Source organism: Papio anubis, chromosome 7, assembly GCF_008728515.1.
Source record: "Papio anubis isolate 15944 chromosome 7, Panubis1.0, whole genome shotgun sequence".
Lineage (NCBI taxonomy): Eukaryota > Metazoa > Chordata > Mammalia > Primates > Cercopithecidae > Papio > Papio anubis.
The window spans coordinates 131,504,520-131,524,542 of record NC_044982.1 but is presented as its reverse complement, the minus strand read 5'-3'; the positions used below and the strand labels follow the sequence as shown (position 1 = coordinate 131,524,542).

General features: G+C 37.5%; 1 protein-coding gene across 5 annotated transcripts in view; it reads right to left on the bottom strand.

Annotated features, from left to right (window-relative positions):
- Positions 1–20,023, bottom strand: part of LOC116268515 (transcription factor 12) — a 254,290-nt gene that overhangs the window by 89,894 nt on the left and 144,373 nt on the right. For all 5 annotated transcript variants that reach the window (XM_031668626.1, XM_031668625.1, XM_031668629.1 and 2 more), the window contains exons 5-6: positions 10,086–10,221; positions 4,312–4,364 (exon numbers count right to left, since the gene is read on the bottom strand). In XM_031668626.1, coding sequence (XP_031524486.1) covers positions 4,312–4,364; positions 10,086–10,221 — 189 coding nt within the window. The remainder of the gene's footprint in view (positions 1–4,311; positions 4,365–10,085; positions 10,222–20,023) is intronic.

Here is a 20,023-nt window from a genome sequence, read left to right as displayed (position 1 = left end):
AAGATTAGGATATGGGTAATGGTTAACAAAGTTCCTCACACATGAAGTGTTGCACCACTAACACAGTGACACTGAGGCTGTAAAGGATGCTAACAAATACATTACAAATGTTTCCTTTTTTTTTTCCCTCACAAATTACCAGGAAAAAATCCTGCTCCAAATCCCCACCCAGAGATTCAAAATTCCCTTGAACTTTGTATCTTAGTAAAGATCTGATACAGATGAAAAACAGCTGATGTACATGCAAAGAACAAAGACAAGAGTTGGCAGTTAGAGAATGGGAGGGGAGGTTTAAGAACCCTAAAAGGGAAGGAAAACACCCTGCAAAGCCAAAGTACCACCCATGCCTTTGGAAACTCCCAGATAAAACTTTAACAATTATAAATGCCTTCCATTATCTCTTGGCCAGAATAGTTGAGGTGTTTATCCAGGGTAGACTGCTATGACAACTTATCTCTTCTCATATCTGTACTGATTTCATGTGTTCCCCAACTCAGTCTATCTCTGGAGTAGAAGAGTGGGTTTGCTACAGGAAAATTACAAAGGTTGCAACTTGTATAGAATCTAGTAACATTGTACTTTTAGATGTGACCTCAACATGTGTTTATTTTTTCACACCTCTATGCATTTTACCTGTCTGGTTCATTCTCTCCTTCTCTAACAGATGAGCTGCTACGCATCTTTCCAGACACAACTTAAAGGTCAACTCTTCCTGAAGCCACTATAGTAGGGTTAGTTCTACCTACCCCATGTCACCAGAGCACTTGGTACACACCCTTACTTGCTTCACTGCAATATAATTAATTTCCTGAATGCCTGTTTCTCGTATAAGATAGTGAAGTCCCTGAAGACAATTATGGTGTTTGTATATGTTTGAATTCTCAATGTCCAAGCATTATTCTACTGTTGCTGCTACAAAATTCCACTTTTCCCAATCTTTAAATCTGTCTAGAGAAGCAAGTGGAGAATCTCATGTGCTTAAAAAACATCACTTCTTCATCAGGAGGAAGAAAACCATGCTCACTATTTTTTTTTGGTTATTTATTGAGCGTATCAGTTTTAAAACTGTAAGTATGTAGCATTTTAGACCTGAAAGGAACTTCAAATTTCCCACTCCAGACATCCTAAGGGCTGACTAGTCTAAGGCTATACAGCCAATCAGTGACTGAGCTGGGCAGATTTGGGTGAACCATTCACTTAATGTTACTGCCTATACTGCTCTAATGATATTTAATACGCCCTAGTTAGACCTTCATCCACAAGCAAAAGTTACTATTCAGTTGTTCTGGAGAGAGGAAAAGAGAAGCTGAGGTATGTACTTACGATACCTAAATATAAATCAGTTTACAAAAAAAAAAAAAAAAGTCTCTCATCAATGCTCCATGATCAAATTATACAGATTATCAATGCTCTGCATGCTAAGTAACTCTGCCTATTATTTTTTGTATCAGTATCAGCAATACCAACCTAGTCCTTTCACTGTTTTAGAAAAAGTAACACATATTTTACAGATTAAAGATAGAATGAACAAGCAGCAAACTGATGAAATCCTGAATGTTACTGCCAAATTTCCAATATGGTTTGGAAAGTATAATAGTCAAATCATCATAAAATAAAATATACATAGTCAATTTTCATTTTTATACTCAATTTTTCTTACAGTTTACATGTCAAAAGTTTATAGTTTGCGTATTTTTCAATAAATGCTCTGAAACAGGAAATCACAACTTAAAATTCCATTTTAGATCTGGAGAAGGTAAACAGTATAATCTTAAGTGTTCTTAGGACTTATTTTGTCATTATTTATTAAAATACTTTCTTTTAAAATCTTTCACAGTTAATCCTAGAAGTGGGAAAAGTATCTGTCTTTAAGGTTTTGTTGTTTTCTTTTGTAAATACTTGAGATTTATTTCAGCCAGGTGTGGTGGCTCACACCTACAATCCCAGCACTTTAGAGGCTGTGGCAAGACGAGCACAGAGCCCAGGAGTTCGAGACCACCTTGGACTGGAGAGAGAGCTCCTCATCAATACCAAAAAAAAAAAAAAAAAAAAAAAAGCCAGCCATGGTGGCCAGTCCCTGCAGTCCCAGCTACGTGGGAGAATGAGGTGGGAGGGTCGCTTGAGCCACGGAGGTCAAGGCTGCAGTTTGCAGTGATTGTGTCACTGCTCTCCAGCCTGTGTGACAGAGTGAGATCCTGCCTCAAAAAAACAAAATAAAACAAAAAGGCCCTGAGGTTTCAACATAGCATTTTATCTAAAACATATTTTCAATTAATTAAAATGAATTATTTATACGTCCTTAATAACATTTAATGTACACTAATATAGCTAGTAAAATACAATATATAAGTAGGCTTGGCTTGCAAAATTTCCTAATGGTTCTCAAAGAAATCAAGGTTTCATCAGAATTCAGTGACTTGTTACAGATACCTGAGACAATACAGAGAACTATCTACAAAGAATGCATAGTTACAGAGGTAACTATTCACTACCTCCAAGTAATGAATGTTATTATGATTACAAATGTAAGAAATGCTGGTGACCTCCAGTGTCTACTCTCTTTCCAGGCTGTTCTGTCCATTTTGCTTTAAAAATCAAAGGACTATGGAACACTGAAAATACACTGTTTCTTAATGTCAGGTTAAGAAATGAGATGAATTTTTCATTCACTAATCTGTTTTTTTAACCTGTATAGTTCTACTAAATATTAATGTGCAATTTAACTTTTATTACTTTCATCGAATTATAGTAATAAATTACAAGAAAATTGCACTGTTACATGTTTTAGCAGTACTGTCAGTTTTAATATGATTTTCTGTTAATTTAACAGAAATCATCTGTTATACTGTTGAATCACCTACCCCTGCATAGCACACAACTGTTAAAATGTAAATTGCCCAACTATTTTTAGCCGCTGCTGAAAAAAATTCCTGTCTTCGGGAATAATGATTTGAGGCATTGTGTTCATTTTGTTTATCAAGCAGCTATTCAGCCTCTAGTGGGCCCAAGTGCTTATGCAAGCAAAAGCTTTTTAAGAATGCCTGCAGCTGCAAGCCAACCTTCCAGGTAGGCTGCAGGTTCAGAGCACAGCTGCCCTAGGCTGCATAAAACTCAGATCCATCTGGAACTGAGTTACAAAGAGGATTTCAAATTCGACTTTTCATGTATCACACGGTAGAGAAGGCGGGGGAAGAACACAGAAAAGAAGGAAGGCAAACAACCGAAAAGATGGTATCTCTACTTTAGCCTTAATAAAAAATAAAAAGCTCAGACCCATGCTGCTCCTTCTAGATTACTACTTGCCAAGCCGGATATTCCATTCAGTCTATACTTCGATGAGCTGACTCATCCGGCAGCACCTGCGCCCATGTGTTAAGTACTGCCAAATAAAAGCCCAACATCCATTTACACAACAAAAAGATGTACCCTACAAGGCACTGGGGCCTCAATCCAACAGCCTCATGCCCCATTTGTTCTAAGCAAAGGGAGAAGAAAAAAACACTTCCTTTCTTGCACCAGAGATTTAAAAATTGTAGGTAGATTTATGGTGCAGGTTCATTTACAAGTACTTTTACTTCTTTAAAGAATAAAGTATATTTAATAGCACAATTGCCCCTACAGTATTAGATTATCATGGCCATTAATGATTGTTCCACCAAACCTTTCCAACCTTCTTCATCAAAGCCCTTTATTCTCAAAGGATACATTTTTGAGCAAAGAGGGATCAACAAACTAGTTGCTTGAAAGCTTTCTTGATGCTAGGCTGAAGTTAGGAAAGGCTTAATGAAGGCTTTAAAACCCACAAGGGCTTCACAATGAACATCTGACTTTGTGATTTATGCATATTAATAACCTCAGTCCTACCGAGGCAAGCTGAGCCAAACATGTAGTCCGAATCTTAATGTCTTTAGCTCCATTGGGATTATTACAAATGTAAATTTCTAAGATTTTCAGCTATTAATCTCTGTCTGTCCTCCTGTTCAGCAACATAATGACTAATTAAACATCAAAAGACCTGTATAGGAGATCATCTTTGACAGCTACTGGCCTAGTCCTCTTCCCAAGAGGGGAATTCAAATGACAGGGACAAGGAGTAAGAGCATATGAGTAAGCTACAAATCATTCCAGAGAAATCTAAAAACCAAACATTAAATGTGGATTTACCTCAATCAATGATTTTGTTAAGCACTGAACAATTACTATGTAAAGTATGCCCACTGGCATCAACCGAATGTACCCATGTAGCAAGGAAATACTGAACACTTGAAATCAGTTTGTTTACCAACAAGTTAAAAAAAGATAGGTACTTACAGAAGAAGGCAAACCAGGAGGCACCTTTCTGACTTTTTTTGCTTGCAAGGGATCTGCAAATGGAAAACGATACATTTCATCAGCATATTATACTGGAAAGAAATTAAGACTTCAAATGAACAGAATAACTTTTCCCCTAGTGTCTTTCTTGTTTTCCAATATTTGGGAGTAAGCAGCAAAATACAGTAATGAGGGCCTCATTCCTTTTAACTAGTCCCAGCAAAAAATATGTTCTCCTAAAAAAGTGATACATTCTGAAAATACATACCCCATAAATTTGGGAAGATGACAGCAAATGAACTAATACAAGAAAGAAAACAACGAACTAGTACGAGGGAAAGGAATGAAAATTATTTTTTTTTTTTTGAGATGGAGTCTTGCTTAGTCGCCCAGGCTGGAGTGCAGTGGCGCGATCTCAGCTCACTGCAAGTTTCGCCTCCAGGGTTCATGCCATTCTCCTGTCTCAGCCTCCCAAGTAGCTGGGACTACAGGCACCTGCCACCACGCCTGGCTAATTTTTTGCATTTTTAGTAAAGACGGGGTTTCACCATGTTAGCCAGGATGGTCTCGATCTCCTGACCTCGTGATCTGCTCGCCTCGGCCTCCCAAAGTGCTAGGATTACAGGCGTGAGCCACCGCACCAGGCCTAGGAATGAAAATTTCTTAAGAAACTGTTCTGCCGGACGTGGTGGCTCAGGCCTGTAATCCCAGCACTTTGGGAAGCCAAGGTAGGCGGATCACCTGAGGTCAGGAGTTTGAGAGGAGCCTGGCCAACATGGCGAAACCTCTTCTCTACTAAAAATACAAAAAAATTAACTGGGCCTGGTGGCAGGTGCCTGTAATCCCAGCTACTCGGGAGGCTGAGGCAGGAGAATCACTTGAACCCAGGAGATGGAGGTTGCAGTGAGCCAAGATGGCACTATTGCACTCCAGCCTGGGCAACAAGAGAGAAACCCCGTCTCAAAATAAAAAAAAAAAGAAGCTGTTCTGTGCCAGGTACTATACTAGGTACTTCAGAGTTTCATTTGTAGAGGGGCACTTAGTGTAACAGGTCATGTTGATAATATGACTCCTTAGCAGAGTCACATTTAGTGTCTGCATCACATTGAGAATTAGGCTTAAAAGCATATTTTAAAAACTGAGAGCTAATGCCATGCTTGCTATCCTATAGATTTTTAAAATATTAAATATGGGCACTGACAAATGCAATGTCATTCAGTATTAGACACATTTACTTTTAACATGTTGCTATAACCACAACTACAGCATTAATTATTGTAAAATTTGTCCTTGAATGTTTATATTTCCAGGAAATAACCTGACAGAGAAAGTATATTTCTTTCTTAGAATTTATCAATATAAACGAAAACATGAGTATTTCATATGTAACCAGTCTCACTTGATGTGTTAATTTTACTTATATGTAAAATATAAAACTTGTTCATCTTATTTACTGTAAAACAAAGTGATAAACGCAGCATTCCAGGCTTACACAAAAAATGCATCAGATTCAGGATTTTCTGAGGAGCTCATTATTAGGAACACATGAAGAAGCTGATGTATACTTTTGAAAGCTGTAAAAATGGGAATTAAACAATCACAGCACAATCATTCCTCAGTATCAGTGGGATTGGTTCCAGAATCCCTGAGGATACCAAAATCCACAGATGCTCAAGTCCTTTAAATAAAATGGTGTAGTATTTGCATATAACCTACATACATCCTCTTATTTACTTTAAATCATCTCTACATTATTATGCATAATACCTAATACTATGAAAATGCTATGTAAATAGTTATACTGTATTGTTCAGGGAATAATAACAAAAAAAACTTAAGTCTATACATGTTCAGTACAGACTGAATCACCCATTATAAAGTTTTTTTTCTATCTGTGGTTGGCTGAATCCGCAGATGAGAAACCTATGGATGCAGAGGTGGCCTCAAGTGATTCTCTGGCCTTGGCCTCCCAAAGTGCTGGGATTATACTTTCCTGGTCCATAAATGACACCATACAATAAAACATGCAGTTTAACCCATTTGTTTTTCAGAGACAGGGTCTTGCTCTGTTGGCTAGGCTGGAGTACAGTGGTATGAGCACAGCTCACCGCAGCCTTGATTTCCTGGGCTCAAGCAATTCCCCTGCCCTGGTCTCCTGAGTAGCTAGACTACAGGTGTGTGCACTGCACCCAGCTAATTAATTTTTTTTTTTTTTTTTTTTTTTTTTGTAGAGAAGTGTTTCACTATGTTTCCCAGGCTGGTTTTGAACTCCTGGCCTCAAGTGATCCTCGGGCCTTGGCCTCCAAAAATGCTGGGATTATAGGCATGAGCCACCATGCCTGGCCCCAGCTTAACCCATTTAACTTTGGGCTGGGAATTCTCTACAGTGAATATCCCAGGAGGCTGCAAAGCTTTTTAAAAAGGCAACTTTATACATAGCATATGAAGAAAACTGTACACAATAGCGAAGGGGGAAGCATTCATTTCCTACCCCAAGAGGCAAGCCTATATTTCCCTTAAAACAGAAGTGCCAAAGATGAACAACATCTGGCACACTCTATATTTGTAAAACCCCAAATACTCACAACTAATATAGCATTCCCTTGAACAAAAGTCACATTCTTTGTACGAAAACAGTCAACTGAACTGCCCCTACCAGTTTAGAGCCTATCATTCTACTTAGAGGTCACTATTAGCAAAAGATTTGTTTAGGCCAGTTTTTCCGCTGCCATGTGAAAAGAAATTTTTCTTTTGTATTTGGTTACCTACCACTACACAATCAAATACAAAATGTCTGATTTAAAATCATGAGAGCCTGGGATTCACCAATCACTTCTGGGAGGTTGCAAAATATAACAGCTAAGAGATGGCTGGGCGCGGTGGCTCATGCCTGTAATCCTAGCACTTTGGGAGGCCAAAGCAGGCAGATCACTTGAGGTCAGGAGTTTGAGACCAGCCTGGCCAACATGGTGAAACCCCTTCTCTACTAAAAATACAAAAATTAGCCAGGCACTGTGTCGTGTGCCTGTAATCTCAGCTACTCAGGAGGCTGAGGCAGAAGAATCGCTTGAGCCCGGGAGGCAGAGGTTGCAGTGAGCTGAGATCATGTCATTGTACTCCAGCCTGGGGAACAAGAGCGAAACTCTGTCTCAAAAAAGAAAAATACATAAATAGAATAAAATAGAATAAAATAAAATAAAAGAGAGTAAGCTGGCTGGATTCTAATTTCAGCTCCATCATATAGCAACTAGTTACTTAACCGTCTTTGAGCTTCAGTTACCTCCATGTAAAAAGGGGGTAACACATCCTTTTGTGTATTTCATGTATTGTGATAATACATGAAAGACGCTTAGGGGAGTGCCTAACAAGAGCGAGAGACTTAACACATTTTAGCCATTATTATTAGGTTTCCATTAAAATGTGGGGGAAAATGATTATAAATTGGGTAATTAGAAACTGTTGTGCAGCATGTTGATTTCCTAAAGCATCTAAATACTTTGTGAAGATGCTGAGGTTGATGCAGATCATCTCAAGAGTCCTTTTAAACTCTGAGATTTTTATCAATAACTGCAATGCTAAGAAAGAGCGGCTAACACTGAGAAATAGCCATAAAGAATGTAATAAGAACACACTAAATGACATTTACACAGGAAATGGGTGGGCCTCTCTGGGCATCAAGAACTACCATATCCCAACTCAGCCTTGGCCAAGTTATTTAGCTTCTCTGGGTCTTGGTTCCTCATTTGTAACATGAAGTTAACATTACAACCTCATAGAGGTTTTGTAAAAATGTAATGTGTACAGCAACACTCCTGGCATGGAGGAGACAATCAATAGTGTCTATCATCATAATCAAAATTAAAATGAAGAAGATACAAGTTTTAATTTATAGAAAACCTGAATTTTAAGTCTGGATTTTTCTGAAATTTACTCCCCTCTTTCCTAGTTATTTCAATAATTAATTTTCCCCCTGAACTTAATAGTGTGTTAGCTTGTATTAAGTGCTTCTTGTCACAGTATATACTCATACAGCACACTAACAAGTTATTTTTCTAGAGTAACACTGACACATCTAGACTCCAATGAATGTTCCTATTCTGAATAACTCATTAGGTAGGAAACAAGATTGGAGATGGAAAAATGCATTTACAATTTATCCTTTCTTTAATAACAAAAAGCGTACTGGTCTAAATTACCTGGGCTGACTTAATAGTGCACATACTAAATCATCCATAATACTGAGAAGTGGATACATCTAATCAGAGTTCTCTATGCTGAATATGATGATCTATCATAGTGCCAGTTTATACTCACAAGCAGACCCTAGACCCAGAGACCAGGAATATTTCACCAAAACACAGATTAATAGAAAGTAGATACATAAATATGAAGCAGTCAACAAATGCCTGTGCAATAAAAAACTATGACATAATCTTTTGGTGGACTATATATTAGAAGCTGGCCCACTTTTAATTTAAGAATGCTTTGCAGCTTTAATTTTCTTGTTTAAAAGATTTTTGGTAGAAATCACCAAAAATTCTGACATTTAAACACAGTTTGGATAAAGCATCAAGGAACACCTAAGGCTTGCTGTAAGCAGCAACACAAAATAGACTGGCCTGGTTAGGCTACGTATAAGACATAAAAGAAGGAAGCTAATGAAAAAATAATTGGGTTTGAATGCTTCATATACAGTTTCCTTTTGCAATAACGTTTCAGAACTAGATAGGGGGGATAGCAACACAATGTAGTGAATGTAGTATATGCTACCTAACTGTACAATTTAATATGGTAAATTTTACCTCAATTAAAAAGGAAGTGGAGTGTAGAAGCAAGTAATATGCAAAAGACAATGAACCTGGAGTTAGAAAATCTTAAAATTTTATCCTAAGTACTAATTATATGAATGTGCCTGCCCTCCCTTTTGACCCTCAGTTTTTATGTTAAATCTATTTATAGCAACTGACTAGCAGGATTGGTGAATTGATAAGATGAGAATGTACATAAAACCACCTTGGAAATTTCGTTATATGATTTTTGGTAAAGAATAAGTTATTAACATTAGAACATGAATTTCTAATAACAAGGAGGAAAACTAGTTAAGTCTCATTTTTCACTACTTAGTTGCTCATATGAGAACCAAGCAAGAGCATTAAACTGGCCGTTTGAAACTTGTTAAAATTATGGCTTACAAATGAATAGCCATCCAAAATTATTCATGGTCAAACCTTTCATTAAAAACTTATAATGTATTTGTAAAAGTAAGAATTTTGATAATTTCTTTTATTAAATATCTAATGGATGTATTATTTTTGTGCAATTAAGCCCTGACATCAACATGACACCCAAGAATCCAACTCTCTTCTAATTAAAAGCACAGACAGGGCTGGGCATGGTGGTTCACACCTGTAATCCCAGCACTACGGGAGGCTGAGGTGGGCAGATCACTTGAGCTCAGGAGTTCGAGAGCAGCCTGGGCAACATGGCAAAACCCTGTCTCTACAAAAAAGAAAAAACTAGCCAAGCAGAGTGGCACGTGCCTATAGTCTCAGCTACTTGGGAGGCTGAGGCGGGAGGATGGCTTGAGCACAGGTGGTTGAGAATGCAGTAAGCCAAGATTGTGCTGTTGCATTCCTGCATGGGTAACAGAGTGGGATGCTGTCCGAAATAAACAAACAGGAGAAAAAAAAAAAGCACAGCCAGAAGTACACACTATGGGGGGAAAAAACAACAACATTATTTGTGGGATGGGATTTGTTGTGTGATACACTCACCAAGTGCTGCAGAGTCATGGAGTGGTCTCCTCCTGGAACTTGTAGCAGAGAATGAATAGTATGCTGTCCCAGGTTTTCCTGAAGAAGATAGCTGTGCTGGGCTCCCAAGCCCCAGATCTTGTCTCAGGAGACTAGACTATAAAATAAGGCCAAGGAAACAAGTTATTTTCCTGCTGATACCGATCCAAACCTAAAAATTTCATCACTTCTGAATTTAAAGTAACTTCAGCAATGTCTTAACTTAGAACGCACCGAATAAGTACGTTTTGAATTCAATTAGACCACTGCTTTCAGCCCATACCTACTTTCTCTTTTTTTCTCCACCCTCACGTTGTCTGCCTTTTTTCTTTTTTTATCTGAGATGGAGTCTCACTTATTTGCCCAGGCTGGAGTGCAGCGGTGAGATCTCGGCTCACTGCAACCTCTGCCTCGCGCATTCAAGCGATTCTCATGCCTCAGCCTCCTGAGTAGCTGGGATTACAGGCGCGCACCACCACGCCTGACTAATTTTTGTATGTTTAGTAGAGACGGGGTTTCACCATGTGGGCCAGGCTGGTCTCGAACTCCTGACCTCAGGTGATCCACCCGCCTCGACCTCTCAAAGTGCTGGAATTACAGGTGTGAGCCACTGTGCCCAGCCACATTATCTGCTTTTTAATAATTATGTAGATCCATACAATCTAAGAGTTAAAAGACACTTTAGTGGCTGTGTAGTATCACATTTTTAATCATCAATACTTTTGAAAAATGGTCACTAATCTTTAATACTTTCATGAGCACATATGGCAGCAGAAATTCTGTTCTTCTTCCTTTCCTTTTTTCTTTTTAGAGATGGATCATGATCTGTCACCCAGGCTGGAATGCAGTGGCACAATCACAGCTTACTATAGTCTGGAACCTGGGCTCAAGTAATCCTCCTGCCTTAGCCTGCTGAAACACCTAGGACTACAGGCATGTGCCACCACACCCAGCTAATTTTTAAAACTTTTGTAGAGACGGGGTCTCCCTATATTGCTCAGGCTGGTCTTGAACTCCTGGGCTCAGGCGATCTTCCCACCTTGGCCTCACAAAGAGCTGGGATTACTGGTGTTAGCCACTGCAGCTGGCCCATTCCTGCTTTCTTTATTTGTGTCTCATGACATGAGTTTGAGAGTCCTCCTCACCATCTCTTTTTAACACTATATTTAAGCAATCTATGTTAGCTCATATTAAGAGGTTAAGAACGATCACATGCTTATGTGGTTCTTCATTTTGTTGCATCTGCTGCTATTAAGTCATGTCCCTCCAATGTTGTACCTCTTCGGTTTGTGCTTTTTGGTCCCAAATATAAGATTTAACATTTATCTCTGACAAAATTCATCTTGTTATACTTGGTCCATCATCATCATCCATTCCTATCTTTTGCAGATTCTTAGTCTGTCAACCAATGTATTTGCTAGCCTTTTTAATGTCTTAGGCATCGAAAATGTGATTAAGAGAAAACCCATCAGGATGACAAGGGTGAGGAGAGAGCCCTGAGGTATGCTACAGTGACATTATGAGACTTTGTCAAGTGCTTCATTTATAATTCAGAGATTCAGCAGCCCTAACCTACTAACACAGTAACCCTATCACAAAACAAATGAGGTTAGTTTGGCAGAATTTTACTCCAAGATTTCTGGTAGCTGGAATGAAATAGGATCACAAAGATTTGAAAGATAGGAGAGGGAAAGAAGACCTCAAAAGGAAAGGGGGTTGAAATACACTTGAGAAGATACTCTCAAGGGAAAAGAACTGTGATTCTTCTGGTACATTTACGAATCCCCCATCATATATTTAATACCCCTTACTGCCATCACCATACTCTTAAAAATAGTTGTTTCAGCCACCGAGTATCACAAAGGAACTGAGAAATAAACCTCAGTTCTGGTCAAAAAGCGGCAGCAGAACTTTGGAACAGTAGCCCTAATAGCCCAATCTCTGCCTCCAGTCTAACAGTAAAGAAAAACTCTCATTTAAATGACTTTTCTTTGGTGTTTAAGCTTTTTAAAAAGTTGAGGTGGAATTTACATAACATAAAGTTAAACACTGAATGTTTTCAATCAGTGGCATTTAGTACATTCATAATGTTGTTCAATCGTCACCTCTCTATGTTCCAGAACAGTCTCATCACCCCAAAAGGAAACTCCATATCCATTAAGCACTTACTCTCCATTCCAGCCTCCCCCAGCCCATGGCAACCACTAATCTATTTCTGTCTCTATGGATTTGCCTATTCAGGATATTTCACACAATTGGACTCATACAATATGTGGCCTTTTGTGTCTGACTTCTCATATTTAGAATGTTTTTGAAGTTCATCTATATTATAGCATGTATCAAAGTACTTCATTCCTTTTTAGGATACTATTCCATTGAATATGGCTATACCACAAATTGTTTATCCATTCATCCACTGATGGACATTTTAGTTGTTTCCAGCTTTTAACTACTGTGAATAGTACTGCTATGTGTATTCATGTACAAGTATTTGAGTACTTGTTTTCAATTCTTTTGGGTATATAACTAGCAGTGGAATTGCTGGGTCGTATGTGTAATTCTATGTTTAACTTTTTGAGGAACTGCCAAACTGTTTTCCACAGTGGCTGCACTATTTTACATTCCTACTAGCAATGTACAAGGGTTCCAATTTCTCCATATCCTCGCCTAGTTTCTGTTTGCTTTTTAAATTACAGCTATCCTTGAGCGACAAAGTGGTATCTCATTTGTAGTGGTTTTGATTTGCATAACCGTAATGACTAATGATATTGGACATGTCTTCATGGGCTTGAGGTACATCAGAATATCTCCTTTGGAAAAATGTCTAGTCAAGTCCTTTGCCCATTTTCCAACTGGGTTATCTTTTTGTTGTTGAATTGTAAGAGTTCTTTATAAACTCTGGATACTAGGCTTATCAGATATATGAATTGCAAAATTTTCTCTCATTCTGTAGACTGCCTTTTCACTGTCGTGATAATGTCCTTTGATGTACAGAAGTTTCCAATTTTAATGAAGTTTTTTTTTATATTGTTGCTGATTCTTTTGATGTCATATCTAAGAATCTACTGCCAAATTGAAGGTCATGAAGATATACTCCTAGACTTTCTCCTAAGAATTTTACAGTTTTTTGCTCTTATATTCAGGTCCTTGATCCATTTTGAGTTCATTACTGTGGGCTAGGCGTGGTAGCTCATGCCTGTGATTCTACCATTTTGGGAGCCTGGGCCACACAGGGAGGTCCCATCTCTACAAGAAATTAAAAGAATTAGCCAGGTGTGATGGTGTGCACCTGTAGTCCCAGCTACTCAGGAGGCTTGAGGTGGGAAGATCACTGGCGCCTGGCAGGTTAAGGCTGCTTGAGCTATGATAGCGCCACTGCATTCTAGCCTAGGTGACAGAGTGAGACCCTGTCTCAAAATAATGATAATTATTATAATTTCTGTATATGTTGTGATGAAGAAGTACTACTTCATTCTTTTGCATGTGAATATCCAGTTATCCCAGAACCATATATTGAAGATAATACTATTTCCCTATTCAGTAGTTTTGGTATCTTGTTGAAAATCAATTGGCCATAGATGTTTAGGTTTACTTCTGGACTCTCAATTCTATCCCATTGGTCTATGTTTTAATAACTGTAGCTTTGTAGTAAGTTTTGAAATTGGAAAGGGTAAGTACTCCAACACTGTTCTTTTTCAATATTGTCGTGGCTACTTGGGATCTTGAAATTCCATATAAATTTAAGGATCAACTTTTTCATTTCTGCAAAAAAAGGCCATTGGAAGTTTGATGGGAATTGCATTGAATCCACAGATTGCTTTGGGGAATACTGACATCTTAATATTAAGTGTCCCAATGGACTGAATACCAAATGTGTTTACATTTATTTAAGTCTTGTTTAATTTTTTCTGGCAGTGTTTTGTAGTTTCCAGGGTACAAAATTTATATTTCATGTTTAAATTAAATCTTAGTGACTTTCAAGAGAAATGAAAAAAAATTAAAGAAATTAATTCTTATGTATTTGATTCCTTTAAATACTATTGTAAATTGAGTTGTTTAATTTTTCGTTTATTACTAAATAAACTATATATCCTGCAACTTTACTAAATATATTTATTAGCTCTAATAGTTTTACTGTGAATTCCTTAAAATTTTGTATATATAAGATCACATCATCTGCAAATAAGGATAGTTTTACTTCTTTTACAGTTTGGATACCTTTTATTTCTTTTTCTTGGTTAACTAATCTGCTTATTTTTTTGAGATGGAGTCTCATTCTATCGTCCAGGCTCCCAGGCTGGAGTGCAATGGCACGATCTTGGCTCACTGCAACCTCCACCTCGCAGGTTCAAGCGATTCTCCCACCTCAGCCTCCTGAGTACCTAAGATTATAGGTGTGCACCACATCTGGCTAATTTTTGTATTTTTCGTAGAGACCGGGTTTCACCATGTTGACCAAGGTGGTCTTGAACTCCTGACCTCGTGATCTGCCCACCTCAGCCTCCCAAAGTGCTAGGATTACAGGCGTGAGCCACCGTGCCCAGCCTCTAATCTGTTTAGAACAAGCTTGTCCAACCCACAGCCTGTGGGTTACACGGTCCAGGATGGCTTTGAATGTGGCTCAACACAAATTCGCAAACTTTCTTAAAACATTAAGAGATTTTTTTTGCAATTATTATTATTCTTTTTTGCTCATCAGCTATCATAGTGTTAGTGTATTTGATGTGCGGTCCAAGACAATAATTCTTCTAATGTGGCTCAGGGAAGCCAAAAGAATGGATACCCCTGGTTTAGAATTTCCAGTACAGTGATGAATGTAAGCAGTAAAAGCAGAAAATACTGTTTTGTTCCCAATCTTAGGGAGACGGTTTTCACACTGTTACCATCAAGTATATTAGCGCTGGGTTTTTTGTAAATGACCTTTACCAAATGGAGTAAGCTCCCTCCCTCCTATTTCCAGCTTGTTAAATGCTATCATGAAAGAGTGTTGGATTTTGTCAGATTCTTTTTTTTTTTTTGAGACAGAGTCTTACTGTCACTCAGGCTGGAGTGCAGTGGTATGATCTCAGGTCACTGCACCTCCACCTCCAGGTTCAAGCAATTCTTGTGCCTTGGCCTCCTAAGGAGTGGGATTACAGATGTGTACCACCATGCCTGGCTAATTTTTGTATTTTTAGTACAGACAGAGTTTCACCATCTTGGCCATGCTGGTCTTGAATTCCTGGCCTCAAGTGATCTGCCCGCCTTGGTCTCCCAAAGTGTTGGAATTACTGGTGTGAGCCACCATGTCCAGCCGAGATTCCTTTTTGGCATCAATTGAGACAATCACATGGGGTTTTTTCCCTTCTTTCTATTAGTGTGGTGAATTACACAGATTAATTTTCATAGGCTGAACTATCCTTGCATTCCTGGAATAAAACTCCCTTAGTTGTGATGTATAATCTTTTCGATATGTTGCTGGAGTCACTCTGCTAGTAATTTTGTAGAGGATTTTTACATCTATATTCAAAAAGGATATTGAGCTCTAATTTCCTTTGTCTTGTAATATTTCTGTCTTACTTTGATATCAGAATTATGCTGGCTTTACAGAATTAGGCAGTGTTTGAGAAGAACTGGCATTATTTTTTCTTTAAATGACTGGTAGAATTCACTAGTGAAGCCGTTTGGTCCTGGACTTTTCTTTTTTTCTTTGAGATGGTCTCGCTCTGTTGCCCAGGCTGAAGTGCCGTGGCTCAATCATGGCTCACTGTAGCCTTGATCTCCTGGGCTCACGTGATCCTCTCATCTCAGTCTCCTGAGTAGCTAGGACTACAAGTGGATGCCATCACACTCAGTTAAGTTTAAAATGTTTTGTAGAGATCAGATCTCACCATGTTGCCCAGGGTGGTCTTGAACTCCAGGGCTCAAGTGATCCTCTGATCTCAGCCTGCCAAAGTGCTAGGATTACAGGCATGAGCCACTGGGTCCTGCCTTGGACTTTTCTTTAATGGGAGGAGTCTTATTACTAATTCTATCTCTTTACTGGTTTTAGCTCTCTTCAGATTTTCTATTTCTTCTTAAGACAGTTTTGGTAGTGTGTTTGCATCTAGGAATTTGTCTATTTCATCCAGATTATTTAATTTTTTTTAGCACACTATTATTCATAGTAATCTCTTACAATCCTTTTTATTTCTGTAAAGTCAGTAGTAATGTCCTCTATTTCCATTAGTGATTTTAGTAATTTGACACTGCTCTTTTGTTTCTTAGTCAATCTAGCTAAACGTTTGCCAATTTTGTTGGTCTTTTTACTTACTTTTATTTTTGTTTAATTTTTGAGACAGGAGTTTGCTCTGTTGCTCAGGCTGGAGTGCAGTGACACAAACATGGCTCATGGGAGCCTCAACCTTTCAGGCTCAAGTGATCTTCCTACCTCAGTCTCCTGAGTAGCTGGGACTAGATGTGCACCACCACACCTGGCTAATTTTTAAATTGTTTTGTAGACATGGGGTCTCACTGTGTTGCTCTGGTTGGTCTTGAACTGGCCTCAAGCGATCCTCCTGCCTTGGTCTCTCAAAGTGCTGGAATTACAGGTGTGAGTCACAATGTAGATATTTTTAAAGAACCAATTTTGATTTTGTTGATTCTATTGTCTTTCTTGTCTCTATTTTGTTTATTTCTGTTATAATCTTTTGTTATTTCCTTTCTTCTGCTGGTTTTCAATTTAGTTTGTTCTTCTTTTACTTGTTTCTTAAGGTATGAAGTTAGGTTATTGATTTGGGTGTTTGCTTCTTCTTAAATGTAAGTATTTACAATAATAAATTTCCCTCTGACTATGGCTTCTGTTGCATCTCCTAAGTTCTGCTATGGTGTCTTTTCATTTCCATTTAATGCTTCAGTTTCTTTAAAGCTTATTCTACAATGTTGGAGCATGAAGCAAACAATGTACTAAACCAGCCAAAGGTCATTCATCACATCTTTCAGAAATACTCATAATTAAGAATGTAATTTTGCAGACTCCTCAAAATGTACAATTTTCTTTAGATAAAGCTGATACATTCCCGTATTAGAGGAAAGTAGAGAGAAGACAATTTCAATTACCAGGCAATATAATGTGTATATGAAGACTACATAATAATAATTATTTAGCATTAATTGTACAAATTCCAATAGATACAACATTTGATACACTGGGAGAGAAAGATGTGATTATCAGACCTCAAGGAGAAATAGTCTCCATTAAAATAATAACCTCCAGAAGAATTGATCAAAAGAAGAAAATTATCAATATAAATATAAACAATAGGCATATATGTATTCTATTTATATGATGGACCATCAGCTATGAATTTTCTGATGGTGTTATCTGCCTGAGAGTAGTATGACCTAGAAATCATTAAATCTCCCATAGATACTATACTGAAATTTCCATTGTCACGTCTGTTTTGAATTTCTTCCTTTCATTTTGCCCAGGCAGGGCACATTCAACGCTGCTTCAATGGCAAGATCAGAATACGGCTCGTAGTACACTAGGTGGAACATTATTATTACCACATGCTTAAGGGCAAGGTCAAGTACCTTGAAGTTTTCCTTTAAAAATCATTGGTATTTCAACAGGATTTTTCCTGCTCAGTGCCAAACTGACTTCCACTGATATGTTTTGAGGTACCTGCTGCATTTATTACTTTATTTGCATTTTCTCACGTGAAAGACACATATGAAGCTGGTCATAACATACACATAAATATATCGGAAGGAGGGACATGTGTATATCTCTCAACAGTGTCCCCTACACTAACATTCCCTGGCATACAAATTCTTATGGGAATATAAGATAATGATTTATATTAGGGGTAAAAAAAAAAACCAGAGCTTAGAGGAGAAAGTGGGTCTGTTTTTGAAAATACTTTTCTTGAAATATAGTCTCAAATGAAACACAATTCATTTATGTATTGGCTATGGCTGTTTTCATGCAATGGTGTAAGAGTTCAGTGTTGCAACAGAAAAAGTATGGTCTGTTAAAACCTAAAATATTTGTTATCTGGTCCTTTTTGGAACTTTTTTTTTTTGGCTGCTAATCTAATACGTCGGAGGAGGGACAAAGGACTAAGTCTGCAGGGTGGTGAAGATAAGTCTGTTTGCTTAATAAGGTAAAGACAAACTTTCAGATGAGTAAAAGTTAGCCAGTGAGCTATTTCTTCAAAGAAATCAAACAGTAGTCACAATAAGGGCTAAGAGAGGAACAAAATAATCTAAATGATGAAAAGGAAGTGTATTTCCTATATTTCTAAAAGTAGACTGCAAGTCTACACAAATACTGATGTTCTGGAAACAGCACTGGTTTTGGAGTTAGGTATCCTGAGTCCAAATCCTGACTGGTAATCTTGGGCAAATTATCTAACATTAATGAGTCTATTTCCCTCTTCTACAAATAGCTCACGAGGTTGTTGGGGGAAGTAAACAAGGCCTAAAAGTAAAAGTATACAGCACACTTATTGGCCCTGGTTAATACAAAAAACTCAGTTTCATTTTTTTCTTTCCCCATTAACTCACTACATTCTAAATACTACAAAAGAAATAAGATGAATATTTTTATTCTGTTTCCTGGGCATAAACATTTTGTCTTAAGTAAGAGATCTGAGATTTCAGGAGATCTTGTCTGCCCTGAATCCAAGCTGACTGGGTTACAACTCCCAATGGCTATGGTAAGAAAGGATGTTGGAAACAGGCAAGAGAATAGGGGCAGAAATGACAGATCCCTAGAGAGGATTGACAGATGCTAAATCCAAAGAGGATGTGACAGATTCAAGCAATATCAATTAAGATCAAGAATAAATAGGAAAATATCAACTCATTCTCAAATGATTTAGCAGAAGTGTATTTGTGTATATAAAATCACAGCACACAAACATATATTCATACACGCAGAGTGAGTAGAAAGAAAAGGAGTGTGTATACACAAATGTGGTGAAATGTTAACTGATGTCTCTTGATGAAGAGCACATGGATGTTCACTGTATTATTCTTCAACCTTTTCTGTGGGTTGGTAACTTTTCAAAATAAAAAGTTGGACTAAAGAAGAAAGTACACTTTCAAATGTACCATCTCATTTAGGATTTACAGCAATCTTAAGCATTATATAGATTTCATATATCACAGTGATAACAAGTAGTGAAACCCTAATTTGAATCTAGGTCTGCTCAGAAAGTCCTTTCCTCAATATGACAAGACTTCTACAGTAACTCGGGAACATGTATCATTTTTAAGATTGTTAACTTGAAAACAAGTAAGTGATTTATAAATGAACTTGTGGATTAAAATCCTAAGGCTGGGATACCTACAGAACACATATTGGCAGATTTTTTATCTATGCAATAGTAAAGAAAGAAAAAAACGAGAACAAATATTTTTTAAGGAAAAAACAAGCTTACTTGCTACCAGTTCTAGTGTTGATAAACCTTCTTCCTCACTACAGATAAATCTGGATATGTGGTTAGGAAATGCCCTGTCTTCTTGTTCCATAGTGAATACTAATGCCAAAAAAGATGCAAAGGTTACACTTCACTCTGAAAGCTGTCCTAATCAACAGAAATAACCATTTTCTTCTGTTTAATCTGTATCGTGATCCATATGATTAGGCAAAATAAATACAGAAAAAATTGTTTCTTTTTAAGAATACAAAACCATATTTTATCTTGTTAATTAATCGTTCAGTACTCTAAGAAATACAAAAAGTTTAAGAAAAAAATTTCTCCACAAGGACTTGACAATCTACAAAATAATATTTAACAAACCAAGGAAAAAATACAATTAAAAAATCAAGTCCTAAACTATAAAAGCCTAAGATTTTGATATTCTAACACTAAGAAAATAATATATTTTTCTTTATTTGATTCTTCAAACATTTAGGCAACACTGAAATGCGCATAAACTATTTTTTCTTT